The following is a 23,581-nucleotide window of genomic DNA, read 5'->3' as shown; positions in this document are numbered from 1 at the left end:
GAATTCAGTTGGAAAATGTCATATATCCTATCTATCCTATCTTCGCTTGGTGTGTTTTCTTTATAATTAAATCCTTACATATTTGCAACCTAGAGAGCCAATATCGGGAGAAACAGACTGAGTTAGAAATCACTCATCTTTATCATGAATTTGGGTATAAGTTGTCATCCAAATTTGGCTCTGGTGCCCAATAGCATCTTAATATCTTTTGGGTGAGCAGAACATATGACACATGCATACCTTCTTGATGTTTAGGGAATTATACTCTCAGAATCTCAAGCCCATGTTGAGAAAGGCTGAAATAGGCTCTCTCTCAGCTGCAGTCTTCATTTTAAGTATAGGTTCATGAAATACCTACCAACTTCTGTAGCACAGGTCACCAGCCATCGCACCATCTCCCGCCGTCTCCAGTTCAGTGTTGACAAGGTCATGCGCATCACCTGCAACAGTAGAAATAAGCAGAAAACATTTTTTTTCACCCACCAGTGATATCCAAAGAAATGGTTGTGTTCCACCTAGAGCAGCATATCATAACAACTTAAATGGTTTCAACCCGTTTTGAAGATTAGCAGGTCTGGCTTCTAGCTTCATAAACTGCCTAGATTGGAGGCCACGTGGGAAGCATAATGGCCCATTCTGAATTTTTCAGTTGAGAAATGTAAGTGTGCTTATTATTTAATTATTTAAATCAGGGACACCCCCCACCCACCCCCCGCAACCTCTCCAGCTTTGTGGACTAGTGGCGGTGGCGAGAGGGGATGGTTCTGTGTGAGGGGCAGGCGTGCATTCAGCTCCATTTGCACAAGCAGTGAGAGTGCACGCACGCTGCTCACACAAATGGAGTTTCGCATGCGTTTGCCTGCTGTTTGGTCAGCCCAGTTCCAATGGAATGTGGCCCAGTGCTGGGCCATGGCCCCCGGGGGTTGGGGGGACCCTTGATTTAAATGGCCAGTATGGCCACAATCCTGTAAGAGAGCAGGGTTAGTGCTTAAGATCACAACTTGGCAGACTTTTTCTTTGGCTCATAGACATTTCATTAACCTTCAAGGCGGGCTTCCATCTTATTATGGAGATTTGGAAATTATTCATTTTTCTTGATTATTAATATCCTTACTTGTAGCCCCAACTCCAGTGCCACATTAAGTAGTGTTGTGTCAGCATTACTATCAGTGGGTGTGGCAATCTTAAAAGCATCCTGAGCCAGTTTGAAGATCAAGGAAGAGGAGTGGATATTCTTCTGAATTGCTTCTAGGACAGTTCGCAGACGCAGCATGTCACCTGCAGTATAAGAAAGTTTATCCATTATCCATCGAATAAACCTTTCTAAAATAATAGTAAATATCTTCCTATGTAAACTGGGTAAGCCTAAGCAACATTATTCTTATTTTGTATATCCTGCTAGAGGGCTCAAATATTCAATTACAGATTTCTTCTCAAACCCTTCAGTGTCTTTCCACTTAGCCTAATTCAGCTCATGCAAGGGATTCTATGACAAATATGCATTTTGTCTGTTTCTGGAGCCAAGTAAGGAAATAAGTACAGGTACTGCACAGAAATAAAAGGCTGTTACACAATGTATATCATTTGCAATCTGAACTGCAATCATAAATTACCAGACAAAAATATGCTGGCAATATATATTAGCTCACATTAGATTGCATTATGAAAGTCAAAAAAATCTACAACAGCAAAACTTATTTTTAAAAAATTCAACTACAGATAAAAATATATTCTATGGAATAAGTTTGGAGATGTCTTTGGTCTCCGAAGCCCAAAGGTTTAATTTCCTGGCCTTTTGTTCACCTCAAGTAGCTAAATGTCCATCTGTCTTGCTAGGTGGACCATATAGATCAGAACCAAAACTATCATTAAAAGTGGTTAGAGAGTAAACACTATCAAGTGTGTCATGCAGAAAGCAAGACAGCAGTGAGAGCCAGCAACCACTCAAAAGAAAATAAGACAAAGAGCAATTGGGTCCTAGTAGAGTTCAGCAAAACTGTAGATAATGAGCGTGATTTGCTCTGGTTTGTTTCAGAACTGTCTCTCTCGTAACATCTGGCCAAATATTAAGCACAGTTCAGGAAGAATACCTGGGCCACAAACTGATGAGCCCTATGTAAGTGGGAATCCCATTAGATCTACAGTTCTTATACAGAAATCAAACCAAAGAAAGTGTCTCAAGGCTTTCCTCAATAGTAAGTAGGAAAAGGGACGCGGTGGCTCAGTGGGTTAGGACGCTGAGCTTGTCGATCAGAAGGTTGGCAGTTTGGCGGATCGAATCCCGAGTGCCGCGTAGCAGAGTGAGCGCCTGTTACTTGTCCCAGCTTCTGCCAACCTAGCAGTTCAAAAGCACGTAAAAATGCAAGTAGAAAAATAGGGACCACTACGGTGGGAAGGTAACAGTGTTCCGTGCGCCTTTGGCGTCTAGTCATGCCGGCCACATGACCACGGAGACGTCCTCAGACAAGCGCTGGCTCTTCGGCTTTGAAACGGAGATGAGCACCGACCCCTAGAGTCGGAAACGACTAGCACGCATGTGCGGGGGAACCTTTACCTTTTACTTTTTAAGTAGGAAAAGTAATTGCCTGAAAAGGGGACACGAAGGAGGCAATTATGTAAGTCACACAGTAGTTTGTCCCATTGGCCCATCATTCCAGTATTAGCAACTTTCCTAAATGCAGCACGGAACCAACCCCTGCACTGCAATATATCAGATGGGAAACCTGAGAGTAATTTAACTTTGCTTTTTTGGGAGTGTTGGACTTCTGGGAGTCCCACCATCCAGTAAGGTAAGTATCCCTTCCTCTTAATATAGACAGCTGGGCTCACATCAACAAATGCAATTTGTCTTTGTTGATAAAGTGAGAAAGAATGATCTTGCCCAGCAGTTTCCCTCTTCCATACAGCCCAGCAAGAAATAGTCTGCAGTTTGCTGGTACTAGTCATAAAGGCTGTGAGTAGGTCCACTATCTGCATACAGCTGATGTTCCCAGTTGCTCATGCACATCGACACCTCTTTTCACTTCTCAGGCATCAAAAACGTCTCGGTGTCAGAACGTTCTTGTCCAGATTGAAAGAAATTCTTGAAATTGAAAACAACTGCTGCATCCAACAGTTACTCAGGAAAAGTTATTTCTATAATTCTCGTTTGTTTTTAATGGAACGACTGTATCCACTATTCGGCTAGAGAGCAGTCTCTGCTTGACATGTACAAATTGACTTTCTAATAGATTTCTTTTAAAGGCCAGCGGGTGAATATTTCACCTGGATCTCTAGTGGTCTATGTTCAGTTATATTAGGAATCCTTCACCCACCTTTGGCTGCTGTCAGCATAGTGGAAGCAAGTTCACACTGTTGCGATTCCAAGTGCCCCAAAGTAAACCAACGGGGATACCTGCTAGGGACCACTGAAACAATATGGTGAGGATGTGCGACATCACCTGAGGGAGTTGTCTCCAAAACAGGCAGCCTAGGAAAAACAAAGCCACAACATTAGGTCAATAGAAGGATACCTGCTGGTAATCATATTAAATCCTCTCTGATTTGTCTTCTTGTGGCACGCTGGGGGAAGATGATGTGGAAAACCTATCAAAGGCTTTCAGCAGCATATGGTTGCCACACTAATCTTGAACAAACTGGAAAGGTCACTAGAGAACTAAGAAGGGATTTAAATACTTGTAAAGAAAAACAAAACTTTAGATGTACACATTTCTTACAGTTTTATGTCAGAGCAAAACTTGATTTGCATTGCAGTTATCTGGTTCTGCTCTGGGGTGCATGTGTAAGTTCTTGCTGGGTATCTTATGCACTTTAGAACTATTTGTTCGCATGTTTATATAGATAGTCCTTGAGTTATGATGATGATTAGGAATGGAAGCATGGTATTACGTGACCACATTGCTTAATGACAGCAATCTCAGCAGTGTCCATTGCCATTGTTAACCAAATCCCACTGACTATTAGATGAGGACCCACCACAATCCAAATCTTTCCCAGCTTCATCCTTCCCAGCCCCATGCCTCAGTAAAGTAAGGGATTGCCTCCTCTGCAGGCCTCCTGAATCACTGTGTGAACAGCACATGTGAGTTGGAGAACGGCACAAGCAGACTCAAGAAGAAGGCCTGGCACAGCCAGGGGCTGCTTTACATAGAGCCAGGCTAGGTGTGCCTTACCTGCTGGAAATAGTATTCATTCAGCAGCAGCAACATAACTTCAAATGGTTACTGAACCATTCTTGGTCATTAAGAAAGTACTGTAGTTAAGAGGCTTGGGAATCTAGGAAACGTGAACCCCAAGCTCTTCTACCCAGGATTTGCAGCAATTATTGACAGGTTACGGTTTCCGAGTTTATTATTACAACCTTGTTGGTAATGGCAAATTACAATTGTCTTATTGAGTCTAAGCAACCCTCCGAACATTTGGTTGGAGCAGCAATGCACATTACTACATGTGACTTCAACAAGCAGTAGACGGTTTAGGAAGCTGTGCTGCAATTGAAATATACAGGTAGTCCTCACCAATTGTCTCGTTTAGCAACCATTCGAAGTAAAAAAAAAACACCTGTTTTTTGACTGGTCATCAAATGTATGGTGGTCACAGCATCACTGTGATCATGTGTTCACCATTTCGGCATTTTGCAACCAGCTTCTGAAGCAGATCAACTGAGAAGCCAGCAGTAAAATCACAAGTGACTGCTGTATCTTGCTTAACAACTGGAATGGTTCTGTGTTTAATGATGGAAGTGGAAGTGATATAAACCTGGTGCGGACACATGATTTTTTGCTTAACGTGTGTAGCACTTAATGACAGAGTTGCCAGTCCCAACTGTGGCCAATAAGTGAAGGCTTCCTATTAAGTTCTTGATTTTTGTATTCTCTATTATGGGCCTGTGGCAGAAGCTATGTTTTACCACTGAAACTTGCAACAATGGACCCACTAAAATTTCTACATTCTCTTTGATTAAAATGTAAATCCTAAGTTATAGTAGACAATTGATATTTATCAATGAAATTGACCAACCACACTTGCTAATCAGCAACTCTATTTTCACATACTTTAAAAAAAAGATGAACATATGTGAACATGCTCTCTTTAAAAATCTATTAAAATGCTGCAAGAATGTTGATACTGGAGAAAGTTGGGAAGAATGTAACATATGCCAAGCTTTAGTAAAAAAAATATCTATCACTGATGTTTTCACTTTGATTTTATTAACAAAGGGAGTAAAAAAAAAGTGGTACCAACCTCATGGAGCGCAATGCCAGCTTGTAGGCCAGGTCAGCATCATGGGGCAGCAAGGCAGAAAAGAGGTACTTTGCAAAAGTGTGCATAGGCACACTTTCCCGGTGGATTACTTCACCAAGGCCACTAAAGGGACCACCTAGGCAAAAGCAGAAACTTATCAGCGTCTCTCCTTCAACCAACCTTATTTATCAGATTTATATCTTTATCTTTTCATCAAGAGTTCAAGATGGCACACAAAGTGCTCCTTCCTCCAACTGTCGCACAATAATCCTATGAGGTAGATTAGGCTCACAGTACGTGACCGGCCTAAAGTCAGCCAGTGAACTACTGCAGCTAATGTTGGATATGAACCTGGATCTCTAATGTTATGACACAAATGGTTTGGAGATATTCCTCTTCCCACCATCTAATTTAAAACCAGATTCTCCTATTCATCTTTCTGACATTTTCAACTCAGTGTGGTTAGAAAGACACAACAAGGTTGACTCAGCCTTCCATCCTTTCGAGGTAGGTAAAATGAGGACCCAGATTGTTGGGGGCATTTAAGCTGACTTTGTAATAATGCCGCTTGGGGGGGGCGAAAGTCCTAATAAGCAGGCATATACATAGAATGAAGGCTATTGCTAAGCACATTGGTTTGTGCTTTAGATTGTAAGCCGCCCTGAGTCTTCGGAGAAGGGCGGGATATAAATGGGATTAAAAAAAAAACTTGTCTTCCTCTCCTTCCATCCCTATGGCAAAGGCCAAGTTACCCATTATTTCCCTCTACTTTTCAAAGGAAACTGCACACACATGAATACACAGGCTTTAGAGCCCACAGTGAAATGGGGAGGGAGAAGCAGCATTTTTAAAGCAGTGCAAGGCACTGACATGGATTGTCTTCTAAATTCAACTGCCAGAGCCCTCTAGACAAGAAGCTACAGCAATCACTGCAAAGGGCTCCTGTTTCAGTAAAGAAAAAAAAGAAAGAAAGTAGGGGATGAGGAAATATATACATTAAAAATTCAAATTTAAGAAAATATTTGTGTAGGCCCTCTAATGCTCAGAGGTTCAGGGCACTAAACTACTCACTGAAGTAGATCAATAGACAAATCAATAGAGCCAGATAAAATTCCCAGGGAGGACATATTAAAAGACAGACCACAGAAATAGAAGAATAGAACACTATTGGTTGTCACCTACAGCTCACAGCTCTAACCACTCAAATGTGTTGTTAATAATCCACAGCTTATAAGACTTTTAATAGGTCAATATTGGAAGAAGGAGGAACTGCCGACTATAGAAGAATGGACTCTAAAGGTTTCTGACCTGGCGGAAATGGCAAAGATCTCGGCTTACTTGAAAGATCATTTGCAAGAACGTTATATTATGGAGTGGAAAAATGGATTGATTATATCCAGAACAAATATGGGACTAAAAAGTTTCATTTAGCATTTGAATAAGTCTTCCTTTCTTTTTTCTTTTCTTTTTCTTTTTATATGTATATTAATATTGCTTGTAGTTATCTTATATGAGCAAGAGAGCGATAGATTTAATAGCTTATTGTTAGCATATGGATGTTTATGATTGTTCTTTGTTTTTATACCTTGTACTTAGCTCTGGGAAGTCTGGGGGGGAGGGGGAAATGGGGGGGAGGGATAGGGAGGGTTAGGTAGGGGTGGGGGAGGGGGGATTGTTAAAGATAAAATGTACTGTAAAACTTTTCAATTAAAAAAAAATAATCCACAGCTTATAATGGGCAATGATACTGAATTTTCTGGAGCACTGAGTGCCAGGCCCATACTTGCATGCAGACAGCCACTCAGCCTGAATCAGATTCTCACAAGTCACAAAAGACAACATGGGAACCAGCCCCTGCAACAATCCCAGAGTTCCTCTTTGCCCTCACATCTATGCCAACAGCATTGTCACAGGCCCCAACAAGTACACACAAAAGATTAGAGGCCTTTCATATGCTTTCCCTCCAATGTGATACGTCATGTGTATACCCTCATCTGCCAGCAATGCCCTTCTGCGTGCTACATAGGACAAATGGAACAAACTTTGTGCAAAAGAATTCATGGACACAAATTTAATATCAAGACTCAAAACAAGGACAAAGTAATATCAGAACATTGCAACTTGCCAGGGTACATCACTGCAGATTGCAAAATGATTTCTTTTGGCAAAGCTGGACTTTTAACAGCACCATCAAGCCAAGGCAATCTCAAAATGTCTCATCAAACATAATGCGTTCCTCATTACTGTTGCTAATTAATAAGGTTCTTCAATCTGTTTCACCCAGAACCTGCACCACCACTGTGTCTTCCCCTCCACTCTGCTCCCCTCACTCCAATTCTACCTATATACGTCTAGCCACTCTGTCATCTAATAAAGTGAGTTGCAACTCACAAAAAATCGTGTCTTTCAATAAAACTGGTTAGTCAGAAAAAGAGTTATCAGCGTCCTTCTGAATCTTTTGCCATCAAAGACTAACACAATTCTCTTCCTACAATCTCTAATACTATGTAATCTAGTATCTAATCCTGATATTCCTAACCTCTTTTCCAATACATATTATTACCAAATTCTTCTATTCAAAAGTATTTTGACAGCATTATCTCATTGGCATTTGCTATTGTGACCAAGGGACACTGACTGGGTTTCCGATATGGAATTTACCAGAGGGAATCTAAAAAAAATTTCTGGGTTGCGGACACAGCTTTAGTTTCTCATGAGTGACTTCTCTCACCTTCCAGAAGCAGAATGCACTGCTTGCGTAGGGTCTGCACCAATACAGCATCAAGCTCCAGCTCTTGCAGGCAGGCAATAATCTGTTCCTCATTACGCCACACTTTGTCTTGTGCATAAAGGCCTTCTGGCATCACCCGTTGCTGCCCCATCCCCATCAGTGCCACTTCCAAAGCCAGAGATAGGTAGGATTCCCCACTCTCAGGGCAATTGTTGGCCACAGGGACATGCTGATACACTGGAGGTTTTGACTCACCAGCATCTGATGGCAAAAGGAAAGAATTAAGAGGATAGGAGGATCAGACTCCATATAGTAATTGTAATTTCTTCTCACGCCTTCCAAGACGCACAATCAGGTTGGCTCTAGTGATGCTATCGGTCCAAACTATCCACTGACAGCACAACACAGTGACTGTTTTTGCTGCAACTCATGTGCTCAATTATGCTTGGTGCAGCTGGGCTGAGCTGCACAGATTCATTAATTCCATCCTGCACCTTCTGCCTGGAGAAGTACACTGCATAGGAATCATAAGGAGCATTAAACAAACCTTTGGACTATGAACAAATGAAAAGAGTGAAATTCTGCTTACTCTGCTAGTAGGTGGAATATTTTCTGGAACCGTTTTTTTTTTTGCATTTTCACACAAAGAACTTGACTTCTCTTGATTTCCTCAGTCCCTGGGGAATATCCTGTGCTTAGCAGGAGAAGTCAACCATGCCAAGTGCAGATGCCAAAGAGCAGAACGTCAAAGATATCTTATTATTATCAGCTAGAGCTAGAGAGCTACATGACAAAAATCTAAAGGCCAGTGGAAGGCTGCATCTCCTCTCTCACAGGAAAATTTCCATTGAAAATTGTGGGCTGGGCTTTTCTTATTTATTCATATACATACAGCTTTTAGACAAAAAAATAAGCATTCAATAACAATGACAGGAATCTGTGGATGGCTCCAAACCGAACAAAAGGGAAAAGAACAGAAGCTGGTTTGAATTCAAAGTGTGCAACCTGGAGTTCTCATTCTCATACCTGAAATATCAAGGCTGTTTTCATCCTCTATTCGACATGCTTCCGTCAGAGTGAGAAATAAGCAGCCAATCGGATTGAGAGGATGTCCTACCCAGCTTTCCAGGTTTGTGATGGTGGTTGTTCCTCTTTGCAATAGTTCTAGAGGACAGCACAATACAAGAAAAATCCCAGAGTAAGGTCATAGGGGGCATCCTCTTTGGCTTCATCTTCCAAAAACATATTGTTCAAAACTATCCCTGAAAATGTGCAATAGATATTAGGGATTCCTTTCAATTAGTTGTATCTATACTCTGTTCTTCCATTCTGACAAGGTCGTTCCAACAAAGTTGTGCCCAGTTTTGGCTTCAGATTTTGAAGTATTCTAAGTTCCATGCATTCTGTGTTTACAAAAAGACCAATGGCCAACTCAGTCGAACAGCACTCACACATGCAAGTATCCTTTATGCGGGCAACATCAACTACAAATGGACAGCCGTTCTTTAAAAGATAGTTGCAAAAATAATTGCTCTATGGTTAAAATTTGTTTGGAAAGATCAGGATGGCAAACTAGGGAACTGTTATGTTCCAAACAGCACAAAAATAATGTATCAAGAATTCCAAATTAACATTCAGAAAGTCTGAATGGAACCAAAGTCACAAACACAAGCTAATTCGTACCTTTCTTCTGATGTTTGTATATCTCCAGCTGCCTCTGTTGTTGCAGTCTCAGGGTGTTGATTATGGCCACAGTTAGACGGAGTGCCTCCTTGGGGTACCCATGGGAACGTAGGGCATCAACCCGGGCACAAGCAGTTGGGACATGTTCTATGGCATCATGTAAGGATAAGAAGGCAATTAAGCCTCAATTAGAGACAAATGAATTATACAGACAGTTTATGCTAAAGAATCAACCACACAGTGGGAATTTAAGGTTAAGCTTTATTTATATATTCTGTTCTCTTGATTTCCCCCTTCCCCTTTAATTATGACAAACATGCATGATGCTTGCTTAATTTTTTGCTTGCCTTTTTAGGGCAGCATTGAATGCTGTAATATGCAGCTCATGTACTATATTTTCAGGTCTTGTATCTGCCAAACAAACTATTGTCCTAACCTTGTGTTTTTAATAAAACCAAATAAAACCCATAATGGTATAATGTTCACCCATGAAATAGATTTTTCAACTCCTTCCATTCAAAAGATAACCCAAATACATAAAGGCAACATTTCCCCTGATTATAGTATATAATGTTAAATGAAAATATTAAAAGATCCCCCTTTCAGAAAAAAGAAGGCAAACGAGCGAACAACTGCCTTTTCTCCTAACCTTCTAATTTTATTGTAAAAGAAAGTTGTCTATGTACAGTATGTTTTGTACTTTTCCTGGTCCGTCTTAAAGCAATACATCTGGCAGTCAAATGGAGCCACAGTTACAATTCCATCCTTCAAACCTCCTCTGTACTCAAAGCTCTTTATGAAATAGAAGCCTATATTTTATAACTTCTGCTCAACCTCTAGAATATCTCTCTGCAAGTGATTTTGTATCAAGTGTATGTTCTGTGCCGTTCCTGATAGTATTACCACGAGAGAACAATCTGTCCCGTGGCAACACAACTGCATGGCATAGAAACTAATCTATTCTTGATTATTGTTCCACACCCCCTACCCCAAAAAAGGTCACAGTGAGTAGGAGAGGAACAGATGACACAGAGTGGTGGGAAAGCTGCAAAGGACTTCTTCGTCTTGAAATGTCCCTCTCATGGGGAATGCAGTCAGAAAGTCACAGTAGACAATCTGTGAAGAAACTATTTTTGTAATGATAGCTACATCGCCTTTCCTTGTCGTCCTCCAAATCCTCAGTTGATTTGCTCCATGGGTTTTAATGCTCTTGAAGAACATGCTTGGATCCCTTTCAAGAAAGTTTGCTCATTGTATGTATAGTATGCACACCTTTTTAAAATTATACCATTCAAGTGTTGCTGGCAAATAAAAAACAAATCCTCAATGCTCTCAATGTCCTCCAGGAGGAGCTCCAAGAAAAAGAAGCAAGAAGACTGGACAATGCATTTCATTTATGTCTTTGGCCAATTCAAATAAAAAGGATTGAGGAGGTGAAGAAAGATGCAGAGATGGCTAAAAAGTTTTGTCACCAAACCCAGGTCCCATGCACGCTGTATCCCTGGATTTCTACACTCTGTGCTACATAGGTCCTACTTTCCTAACGAAGCTGTGAAGAGGTGGATCTATAACATTATGATTTGGGACTAATTTAGTATGGTAGGGTTCATTGATATAGATGAAAAACCCATTACAGTCTTACTGTACGATCATTATATAACTTCAGGGTTTGGCTACAGATTTCAGTTTTAATGCCTTTCATTTAATTTCAACCAATCTGTTATTTTGTTATTAGTAGAATTTCTGGTCTAGTTACCAATGCACTATTGCATTTAATTACACCAGCAGCAAACTCTTTCCATACTGCATTAGGAGCATTTCAATACACAGTATTCCAATACAGAGCTAGGGGGAAAAAGGGCCACCTTGCCTCCGAAGGCCCTGTGAGTATTGAGTATTGCCAGAGACTGAGGCTTCTCAACCTTCTGGAAAGTAAGTAAGCGAAGTAGGTCTCCTTAGAGAGCGACAGCACCCACAAATGCAAGAATATTGTTCTGTCCTAGAAGGATCACCACTTTCTCTTCAACAAATACTCTTTTGAAAAATAAAACTGCACAGCAACCAGAACAAGGAAGCTTACCCAGCCACAACGGTTGTCCTTGTGAGTTGAAAAGAAGGCCCTCACCCTCCCTGGGGTAAGATGGAGAAATGTAGAAATCACTGCTGATTATTCGCTGGAGGTGGCTGTCCTGCCAGTGGAGGTCACAGCCTTCAATGGCACGAGTGAATACTGTGCGCCGTGGCCTTGTTAAAGAGCCTATAAGGGGGGGGGGGAAACAGGTAAGAACATAAAAACCCAAGTAGCATCCTGCTGGATCAGACCCCTGTTCCATCCAACAGGGCATCGATTCTCACAGGGGACAGTCAATTGCTCAAGGAAGCTAACTAATTTTTCAGCAGATGGCCATCAAAAGCAGTCACTCATCCATCAAGGCTAATCATACAGAACATCCAAGTACAGAGTAGTCTTCCCAAACTATTCACCCTGCTTGGGGCAATCCATTTGTCACAATGGACCTGTTTACCACCGAAGTGCTCGCAAGCAACAAAACTCAACTTAGGAAAAGGATACTACAACTCAACCCCTGACAGAAGGGCTAGGAAGAGTTCTAAGCAGGTCATTGTAACAAGGGCTGCATTCTTTTACACACTATTACAGGAACTCTATGCTGTGCTATTCACACAATTTTTAAGCTACCGTACCTATTGGCATTAAAAAAAAAACAGACTCGGAGAACATCAAAATCTTTGTATAACATTCCAGGACTGTTGTCACCATAATAATTCTATTAGCAGCATTTGTTGCCATTTCCAATATAAAGTCAGGGCAAGAACACTGTTGCAGTGCCATGTTGAAAATATCTCTCCCAATATGAAGACTGGGAAGCAACGACTTGGAAACTTTGCAAATAAAGATTGTGACATCAAACCCCTGACATATTATATATTAAGTAATAGGAGTCAATTTTTATGCATTCAACCTGCATGGTGGTTCATTTTAGGGCCTGACTGAGATCTTTAATTCAAACAAAATGTACGTATCTGAGGCTGGGCAGGAATTGTTTGAGACTGCAAAGGATATAAATGATGCTTTTGCTGACTATTGTTAGCAAAACTGTCATAACAAATATTGTTATAAGATCCAGCTATACAAATTATAGCATCTCCAGCCCCAAACAGCATAAGGAAATAATTAAGGAGACAGATAATGCTGATCAATTCTTTTCTAAACTGGATAATTTCCAGTTTATATTACAACAACAAAAAAACAACCTACAGCAGGGTCCAACTACTGCCTGGTACTGATAAATGAGCAAGAATACAGGGAGGAAGTAAAGAGAAAATCAGGAACAGAGGAAGAGAGAGAGAGAAGCCACCATCCCATTATGAGATTGGGAGCTAGGAAGAACACAAGATTTATAGAGCTCCTGAAAATCTGAGTCAAAACCATTTTCCTTCAATTGGGACATTTTAATAAGAACTAGACAACCCATGCCCCCATCATTTCAAAGATAATCCCTTACGTTAACAGGGAAACAGAATGACCACTGACCAGCAAAAAAATAAAACAACAGTGGGAGGGAGGAATGGTTTCCAACTTCCTGCCAACTTCCCCACTGACTTTCCTTGTAGAAAGCTGGCAAGGAGTGTTGCAAATGATCACATGACTGCAGCTGACTGTGCCACTGTGGCAGCATTGAAGCAGCCACAATTTTGCCAAATTTTCCAAATCTTGCCCACAAGAGTCATGGGTTCTAAATTCTGTAAATTGGCCTATTTGACTCAAAAATTGTTGCTCTATGATGCACCAATTTCACCCAATTGAAGGTTACAAGCAATCAAACAGTCACGGGAATGCAGATTAGCATTATGCACAGCATGTAATATCAGGCAAGATTCTTTTGTTCATTGATCTACCAGCTGAAATGCAGAACAACAGTCCTATGGCATGAATTAGATTGCTATTAATCCACAACTGGGACCTTATAAGATTATTTTTAGCTGTTTATGGAAACTAGAGTAAGATGTTACAGAATAGACACTTACTTTGCCTGTGACTAGAGCTCTGAGTAAGTGCACTAGTGATGTTGGGAAGTTCATTGCTGTAGTTTCCATCTTCCAGTGGACAAACATCCATATCACCCCACTTCCGGAGCTGTCGCAGCCAGCATGCCTTTTCTTCTAGCGTGCAGTGTGGATTTAATACAACGCACACCCATAGGGCCCCTGTAAGAGCAAGTCAAGTGTCGAAATGCATTCAGTATTTTTCTACTTGAGCAGGCAACAAGAGTCCCCCCCTGTAGGTTCTTTGCTTTGAAGATTTTGGAAATGTTTACATCTTGTTTCGGGGGACTGCACTGAGCCCAGAGGGAGAATTTATAAAAGAAACTAGCTAACTAACTCAAGAAAACATCTTCCATAAATCAGCTTAATTGTATCCCTCAGAGCTGAAAATGGAGAGGCAATGTGCAACCAAGATTATTTCTGTCTGCCAGGATAGATCGACTGTTTGAACTGTACTTCAAAGACTGCTTAAATGTATGCCAGCAAGTCCCAGTGTTGGAATCACCACATGATAGCCCAATTTCTATACTGCACATTTACTCCATTTTAGAAAAGCAGTAGGCAAGTGGCATTTGCCCCATAATCAGCAGCAACAGCGTAATTACTGCTCCCAGTACTGTAGTTCAGATTTGCAGGCCAGTTAATGCTGTATATGTAAAAATATATATTAAGTACTCTTTGGCAAAAGAATCTGAAATTAAGCAAAGACTAAAGGAACAGTTGCCTTTCAATTGAGTTTCACTTCTAATGACTTTGTGGCCAGGAATGCATATAGTTTTCTTGGCACCCCTATGGAAAAAATGTTTTATTACACAATGATTTTTTTCAGTTTCCAATTTAGCCTTCAACCCTTGGCATTTTCCAGTGATCTCCTATCCCATGGGTAGGCAACCTCGGCTCTTTTATGACTCATGGACTTCAACTCCCAGAATTCCTGAGTCAGCTATGCTGACTCAGGAATTCTGGGAGTTGAAGTCCATGAGTCATAAAAGAGCCGAGGTTGCCTACCCCTGTCCTATCCCAACCAGGCTCAACACTTAAGTTTTTCAGGCCAGCTGAGGTCAATTAGATGCTGATGAGGGACACAGATATAAAGCCAAAAAACCCACACTTAACTCTGGATGGTTGTTTACAGTTTTAAAAGAGATTATGAGTTTTATGCATGTCACATGATTTGTGGCTACCTCTATTTTTATATGCTGTTCTTAATTATATACTTCATACTATGCAACTATCTCTTAAAATATTTTTCTCTGCCTGTGAGCAAGCTTCTCTAGATTTTATTATTATTCCATTTGATTAAAATATTTTTGTCAGAAATCCTAAGACACATAAAGATGCAGTAAATACAGATATATGTTTAAGTATCTAATATCAGTGTGTGCAGATTTCTGTATAACTGGAAAACTTGTACAAGCAGCTCTAAGAAAAGGTTTTCTATACCCAGAAAATTAAACTCTCAGGATGCGCACTTTAAGTAGGTTTCACACCTCTTAGAACTGGAATTGGCTGGGTCTTCTCCTAAGCCTGAACCAATTTCATTCAAAACCAGGGATTACAGGCCTTCAAGATTTGCGATTCACTGAGCTGAATGTTCACCAGTTATGTGCTTACACTGGTTTAACAGAAGTCTATACATTTGTGTACTTGGTATCTGTGACACAGAATTGTGCAAATATTATCTTTAGAATGGAGTAAGCAGACTGGATCGTGGTGCAGGGCCAGGTTATTTGAGGGGGTTGCTATCTTCCATGACTCCTGCCAATCCAGTAAGATTGGAGAGAGCTGGTGTTCTCTGGGTCCCAGGAAGCATGCCTCCTCTGTTATGATGCTTGCCCTCTAGAACAAAATTCCCCCAGAAATTGTAGGATTCCCATCTGGATGTGTTCTGGAAATCTTTAAAAACCTGGCTACTGCTTCATGCTCTTGGGGAAGGGTTTTTGTGGAGCCTCCGTCAGTTGTGTTTTCCTAGTATATGTAATATATTTTGCCCAGATGTACATAATCTCTTTTGTTGTTTTCATTCTTTTTGCTCTTCTACAGTGTAAACTATGAGTTGCTCTTGATTTGGGCAGTCTACATCAAAACAAAGAAATAAATTGAACTTGATGGTCAGTCTTTTTATTATTCAATCTACCCTATATCTATATCTTTCCCTTTCCAGTCTTTTCCATATACTTCTAGGGACATCTTCACAGGAGAATTTCGCTCCATTTGAAACCATCATTTAGAAATCTATGATCCCATGACACCAGTTGTATTTGACAGCCAAGCAGATTTGTTTCTGGCTCAGCTATGGTATGTTTAAAAACCACAATAAATTAGTTGTTCCCATAGAACTGTGGAGAGTCTCTTTCCCAATTCCAGAAACTACTGCCTCACCCAGGGCTTCAGCCCTCAGCAGATGTTTCAAGAAACATTGCGGCTTGGCAGCAACTCTTCTAGGAATTGTTCAGAGTTGTTCTTTTTTTGGACACAATCAGAAAACTGCATAACGCATGACATAAGGATGTGGATGTAGACGGGGTGCAGAGCAAGCCATTTATTTCCATTTTGATATACAGGTGAAACTCGAAAAATTAGAATATCGTGCAAAAGTTCATTTATTTCAGTAATGCAACTTAAAAGGGGAAAGTAATATATGAGATAGACTCATTACATGCAAAGCAAGATAGTTCAAGCCGTGATTTGTCATAATTGTGATGATTATGGCGTACAGCTCATGAAAACCCCAAATCCACAATCTCAGAAAATTAGAATATTACATACAATCAATAAAAAAGGAGTGTACATAGAACAATATCAGACCTCTGAAAAGTATAAGCATGCATATGTACTCAGTACTTGGTTTGGGCCCCTTTTGCAGCAATGACTGCCTCAATGCGGCGTGGCATGGAAGCTATCAGCCTGTGGCACTGCTGAGGTGTTATGGAAGACCAGGATGCTTCAATAGCGGCCTTCAGCTCTTCTGCATTGTTTGGTCTCATGTCTCTCATCTTTCTCTTGGTAATGCCCCATAGATTCTCTATGGGGTTCAGGTCAGGCAAGTTTGCTGGCCAATCAAGCACAGTAATCCCACGGTCATTGAACCAGGTTTTGGTGCTTTTGGCAGTGTGGGCAGGTGCCAAGTCCTGCTGGAAAATGAAGTCAGCATCCCCATAAAGCTCGTCTGTGGAAGGAAGCATGAAGTGCTCCAAAATCTCCTGGTAGACAGCTACGTTGACCCTGGACATAATGAAGCACAGTGGACCAACACCAGCAGATGACATGGCTCCCCAAATCAACACAGACTGTGGAAACTTCACACTGGACTTCAAGCATCTTGCAGTGTGTGCCTCTCCATTCTTCCTCCAGACTCTGGGTCCTTGGTTTCCAAATGACATGCAAAAGATGCTCTCATCAGAAAAGAGGACTTTGGACCACTGAGCAACAGACCAGGTCTGTTTTTCTTTAGCCCAGGGAAGACGCTTCTGACGTTATTTGTTGTTCAGGAGCGGCTTGACAAGAGGAATATGACATCTGAAGCCCATGTCCAGGATCCGTCTTCGTGTGGTGGTTCTTGATGCACTGACTCCAGCCTCAGTCCACTCCTTGTGAAAGTCCCCAACACTTTTGAATGACCTTTTCCTGACAATCCTCTCCAGGCTGCGGTCATCCCTGCTGCTTGTGCACCTTTTTCTTCCATACTTTTCCTTTCCACATAACTTTCTATTAATGTGCTTTGATACAGCACTTTGGGAACATCCAACTTCTTTTGCAATTACCTTTTGAGGCTTTCCCTCCTTATGGAGGGTGTCAATGATGGTTTTCTGCACAACTGTCAGGTCAGCAGTCTTCCCCATGATTGTGATTCCTACTGAACCAGACTGAGAGACCATTTAAAGGCTCAGGAACCATTTGCAGGTGTTTTGGCTTAATTAGCTGATTAGAGTGGGACACTTTGAGCCTAGAATAGTGCACCTTTTCACAATATTCTAATTTACTGAGATTGTGGATTTGGGGTTTTCATGAGCTTGTAAGCCATAATCATCACAATTATGACAAATCACGGTGAGTCTATCTTATATTAGTTTCCCCTTTTAAGTTGCATTACTGAAATAAATGAACTTTTGCATGATATTCTAATTTTTCGAGTTTCACCTGTAGAAGCAAGTAAGAAACTTTTTGCTCCTCCAGCTCCTGCATCAACTGGAGGCAAGTTAATGATTTTTTTGGCTCTCCTTAGTAGAAGTATGGACTTCTTTAAAAAAAATTGCTTTTGAGTGCTTAGGAAACCAGTGGCAGACTGAAAGGGCCCTGAATCTGTAAATAGCCACTTTCAGCCTCCCCTGCTACTAAGCATCTCAAGTTCCCTCATATTTCCCAGACTGTCCCCTTCATTATGGAATTGGGATGGTTTGGGGGTTTTCTTTTGAGCCTAACCATAAATGCAGGGTAGCCATCACTGAGCTTCTAAGAGTTTCCCTCCTCATACTGAACAGGAAAAAAGAAGCTTTACAGATCTGGCTTTTTTGAAGTTTCCTAGCTGGCAAGTCTGCTCCTGATGTCCAGTGGCCTCTTTTCCAAAGCTGGCAATTTAAAGAATCAGATCTTTTGATAAAGAGCCACAATGCTCAGCATAAAATAATACATAGATCTGACTCCTGGGTGGCAAGTTTTTAAACTCTTTCTTTCTTTTATACAAAACAACTCATCTCAACCTCAGACTGCTGGGAATGAATAGAATAAAAGAGAATAATAGAGTTGGAAGGGACCTTGGAGGTCTTCTCATCCAACCCCCTGCTCAGGCAGGAAACCCTATACCATTTCAGACAAATGGCTGTCCAATCTCTTCTTAAAAACTTCCAATGTTGGAGCATTCACAACTTCTGGAGCCATGTTGTTCCACTGATTAATTGTTCTAACTGTCAGGAAATCTCTCCTTAGTTCTAGATTGCTTCTCTCCTTTATTAGTTTCCATCCATTGCTTCTTGTCCTGCCTTCAGATGCTTTGGAGAATAGCTTGACTCCCTCTTCATTATGGCAACTCGAGATATTGGAACACTGCTATCATGTAATCCCTAGTCCTTCTTTTCATTAAACTAGACACACCCAACTCCAGCAACTGTTCTTTATATGTTTTAGCCTCCAGTCCCCTAATCATCTTTGTTGCTCTTCTCTGCAATCTTTCTAGAGTCTCAACATCTTTTTTATATTGTGGTGACCAAAACTGGATGCAGTATTCCAAGTGTAGTTTTACCAAGGCATTATAAAGTGATATTAACACTTCATGTGATCTTGATTCCATCCCTCTGTTAATGCAGCCTAGAACAGTGTTCACTTTTTGGCAGCTGCAGTGCACTGCTGGCTCATATTGAACTGATGTCCATTAGGACTCCAAGATCCCTCTCACAATTACTACTATTGAGCCAGGTATCACCTATATACTATACCTGTGCATTTGGTTTTTCTTGCCTAAATGTAGATCCTTACTTTTTTCACCACTGAATTTCATTTTGTTAGATAGAGCCCAATGTTCAAGTCTGTCAAGATCCTTCTGTATCTTACGTCTATTTTCTGGAGTGTTGGCTATTTTTGCTAGCTTGGTGTCATCTGGAGATTTGATGAGTTCCCCATAATCTTCATTGATAAAGATGTTGAAGAGTACTGGGCCTAAAACAGAGCCTTGGGGTACCCCACTGCATACTTACCTCCATGTAGATGCAGTTCTATTGAGGACTACACATTGAGTGCGGTGGGTCAGCCAGTTATGAATCCATCTGGTGGTGATGCTATCTAACCCACATTTTTCTATCTTATCAAGTAGGAGGTTGTGGTCTATTTTATAAAATGCCTTACTGAAGTCCAAGTAAATTATATCCACAATATTCCTCTGATCCACTAATTTTGTTACTTTGTCAAAGAATGCAATAAGATTTGTCTGTCATGAACTGTTTTTGACAAACACATGTTGGCTTTTGGTTATGACTTTGTTTGCCTCTAGGTATTCGCTGATTCATTGCTAGATTATCTTTTCCAGAATCTTCCCAGGTATTGAGGTCAAGCTGATAGGTCTGTAGTTTCCTGGATCTATTTTTTCCCCTTTTTTGAAGTTGGAAACTACATTAGCTTGTTTCCAGTCCTCTGGTAGTTTCCTGGAGCTCCAGGATCTTTGAAAGATATAGTTCAGTGGTTCTGAGATCATGTCTGCCAGTTCCCTCAGAATTTTGGGGTGTAATCCATCTGGTCCTGGTGATTTGAACTTGTCTACGGTGGACAGGTGCTCACTTACAATTTTCTTGCCTATCTTAACTTGTGTTTCTAATCTGTTTTTTATGGTACTGTTTTTGATAGGTTGGACTGGTTTTTTTCCCTTTTGTGTGAAGATGAATGCAAAAACAAAAAACAAAAAACAAGTTAAGCAGTTCTGCTTTCTCCCTGTTGCTTGTCACCTTCTTGCCACTTTCTCCAATTAATGGACCAATTGCTTCCTTGACTTTTTTCTAGTTTTTTACATGTTGAAAGTAGCTTGTTATTTTTTACTTTTGTTGCAAGCCGTAGTTCATTTTGAGCCTCAGGCTTGAGCTAATTGCTGATATTCTGTCTTAATTATGTGCCCCTCTTTCCACTTTTTATACTTGTCCTTGTCTCTGTCTCTTTCAATTTGACAGAGTTCTTTACATAGCCATGATGGTTTCTTTTGAGAGCTGTTATTCTTCATTGGTATTGTTCTAGACTTTTCAAAGTTTCCCAAGCTTCTTGGCTTGTTCTCCCCTTGAGGATTCTCATCCATGGAATTCTTCCCAAGCTCTCTCTAAGTTTATTGAAATTAGCTCTCTTAAAGTCCAAGACTCTAGTTTGATAATGTTCTATTTCTTGTGCTTGTATAATGCTGAATTCCAATACTGTATGATCACTCCCCTCACCAAGGTTCCTGTAGCTTTACCACCTTCTATAATTTCCTCTCTGTTAGTGAGAATTAAGTCCAATATGGCTAATCCCCTAGTTCCCTTCACTGCTTTTTGGGAGACAAAGTTGTCTGCTAGGTTTGTCAGGAACCTGCTTGATCTTCCACTCGGTGCAAAGTTTGTCTCCCAGTTGATAGTAGTAGTTAAAGTCCCCCATTACTATTGTAATGTCCTTCCTACATAGCTTAGTTAACTGACTGGCAAAAAGTTCATCTACTTCCTCTGTTTGGTTGGGTGGCCTATAGTATACACCTATGGCAATGTCATCTTTCCCCTTTTATATTGACACAAATGCATTCAAGACAGTTTTCATCATTGTTGTGCTCTATTTCTGTAGAGATGTAGTTATTTCTTATATATAGTGTAACTCTACCTCCTTCTTTATTTGGTCTGTTTCTTTTAAATAATTTAAATCCCTCTAGCGGTGGCTCAGCGGGTTAGGACGCTTAGCTTGTCGATCAGAAGGTCGGCAGTTTGGCGGGTCGAATCCCGAGTGCCACGTAACAGAGTGAGCGCCTGTTACTCGTCCCAGCTTCTGCCAACCTAGCAGTTCGAAAGCATGTAAAAATGCAAGTAGAAAAATAGGGACCACTACGGTGGGAAGGTAACAGCGTTCCGTGCGCCTTTGGCGTCTAGTCATGCCGGCCACATGAACACGGAGACGTCCTCGGACAAGCGCTGGCTCTTCGGCTTTGAAACGGAGATGAGCACCGGCCCCTAGAGTCGGAAACGACTAGCAGCATGTGCGGTTAACCTTTAGCTGTATATTCCATTTGTGGATTTTATCCCACCACGTTTCTGTAATGGCAACAATATAATATCTGCCCTCACTTACTTGAATTTCTTATTCACCCTGTTTATTCCTCATACTCTGTGCATTGGTGTATAGACAATGAATGGCAGGGGATGGAAAATTCTCTAATTGCCCTGTTTCCCTTACATGTTCTTCTAAAATATGGTCCCAGTTACTGTCTGTGGAAACAATATGTCAACAGAAGGATAATATAAACATGGATCAGGGTTCACTAGACATTTATTGGGCATATACTGATATTTTCTGAAGTTCTAATGAAAACACATGGGGGTTTTTTTGCACATGTTTATGGGATCATAAATGAGTATTCCTGTTTTGTTGTATAAAGGTATCAAAGCAATATATTTGAGATTTTTTTTTGCTTCTTAATGCTGTAGTATGTTTCCCAGATGGCATAACTGATCTATAGCATTCCCATTTCTACCTTCAAATATGCATGTTTATGTTTGTATAGGTAATCTACAACTTGCAATCAGTCGTTTTATGACAACTGAAAGTTACAATGGCCATTGTATGCTTTATGGCCCGTAAACCACCCTCAGCCTTTGTAAATAGTTGTCACACACACACACACACACACACACACACACACACACGCACACGCACAGGTCACATGTCCACATGTTGGGTGAGTCAGCTTTATGACCTCTTGCGGCTTCCCATAATCACATGACTGCAATTTGCAATGTTATTTGCCACTTTCTGGCAAATTGTTTTTGCTGGTTTCTGGTAAAAACTGCTCATTCAAAAAATGGGTTCACTTAATCACTGCTGCCTTTGCATATAATGACCATGATGAAAAAGACCAAAAAATTACTTCCAGTCGTTATGGTAATTTACAACCATAATGACTTACAAATAGATTCTACAGTTTTAAGAGGAGGACTACCTTTACAGAAATGTATGTTAACCATTAGCTATAATGATTATCCTTTATGAACAAAGCTGGTTGAACCCTTGCTCTCCTCTTGTTCCATAATAATTTCCTACGTATTTTTTAAAGTTATTTTCCCACTTAAATGTGTAGACTCCTATAAAATACCCAATTGGCATATTTTTCAATCATTCAAAATCTCAGACTACTGGTATGCATATACATAAAATAACTGCATTTTTTGAAAAACCAGATTAGAAATGAGCAAAGGACACAATCTTTTTTTTTTTTTTTTTTTTTTATTGAAAAGTTTTAAAATACAATTTTCCTTTAAAAAACCCCCCTTCCCCCTCCCTCCTCCCCCCCTACCTCCCCTCCTCTTCTCCCGAGGAGGGGGCTTCAGATTCGCCCGAACAGCTGATCGGCGCTGTTTCGGGCGAAAAAACAACAGCTGAGCCGCGGGCAGCCCGGGAAGGCTCCCTTCGTCGTCCGCGGAGCCACCGGAAGTCCCGCAAAGGACACAATCTTAAATATTTATTTGGAGAACCACAATAATAATAACTTTAATAGCAGAGGTAATGTTGTTTGGGTATAGAATAGGAGTAGAGTTCTTAAACCTCACTGATCCTGCATATATGGCTAGAACTACAGACAAATGTTCCGGACAATACTACTCAAGTGTGGATATGTAACTCCAATGCTGTAAGGAGAAACTACTCTTGACCAGAAGGAAGAACAATAGTAACTCTAGCAACAACTCAATTAAAAAAATACAATTACTCAGTTCAGATGTAACGCCAGAGAATTACAAGATCAAGCCTCCAGCTAATGCACTTTTCCCAACTGGTTTACACAAACCACAGTTTGCCAGATTCTAGCAAAAGGGCCAACAGAGAAATAACTGGAGCATGTCAGCTCCAGATTTGTTTCATTTGATGTTTCACTTGAAACAAGCCAATTTTTCCCACATTTTGTTTTCTTCCCCTTTCTGGTGTCCAGCTGTAAACAAATAAAGATTAAGCTTCTCAGAGATTAAGGTCGAGCTATAATCCAACTGTTTTCAACTCAATTAGGATCTAATCTTTAATATCACTGCAATGGGATTAAAGCTTCAACATTTCTCAGTTATGATACCAGCTTTCCTCTTGTGTTTCAGCTGACAGAATCATGTAGGAACATTTATATGGATTTTTCAATGTCTTGAAAAGACTTGAAAAAACTTT

At 40.6% G+C, this 23,581-nt stretch overlaps 1 protein-coding gene and 1 long non-coding RNA gene across 2 annotated transcripts in view; one reads left to right on the top strand and one right to left on the bottom strand.

Annotated features, from left to right (window-relative positions):
* Positions 1-23,581, bottom strand: part of ZSWIM5 (zinc finger SWIM-type containing 5) — a 161,064-nt gene that overhangs the window by 2,572 nt on the left and 134,911 nt on the right. The window contains exons 5-13 of the mRNA XM_081325709.1: positions 13,706-13,885; positions 11,739-11,915; positions 9,659-9,805; positions 9,002-9,139; positions 7,976-8,236; positions 5,245-5,380; positions 3,315-3,469; positions 1,115-1,278; positions 359-440 (exon numbers count right to left, since the gene is read on the bottom strand). Of these exons, the coding sequence (XP_081181835.1) occupies positions 359-440; positions 1,115-1,278; positions 3,315-3,469; positions 5,245-5,380; positions 7,976-8,236; positions 9,002-9,139; positions 9,659-9,805; positions 11,739-11,915; positions 13,706-13,885 (1,440 nt within the window). The remainder of the gene's footprint in view (positions 1-358; positions 441-1,114; positions 1,279-3,314; positions 3,470-5,244; positions 5,381-7,975; positions 8,237-9,001; positions 9,140-9,658; positions 9,806-11,738; positions 11,916-13,705; positions 13,886-23,581) is intronic.
* Positions 337-2,088, top strand: LOC308666783. The gene is made up of 3 exons (XR_014026152.1): positions 337-658; positions 1,121-1,359; positions 2,036-2,088. It is a non-coding gene; the product is annotated as an uncharacterized lncRNA (long non-coding RNA).

This window comes from Vipera berus (assembly GCF_964194415.1).
Source record: "Vipera berus genome assembly, chromosome: 3".
Classification (NCBI taxonomy): Eukaryota; Metazoa; Chordata; class Lepidosauria; order Squamata; family Viperidae; genus Vipera; species Vipera berus.
This window is presented reverse-complemented; position numbering and strand designations above follow the sequence as displayed.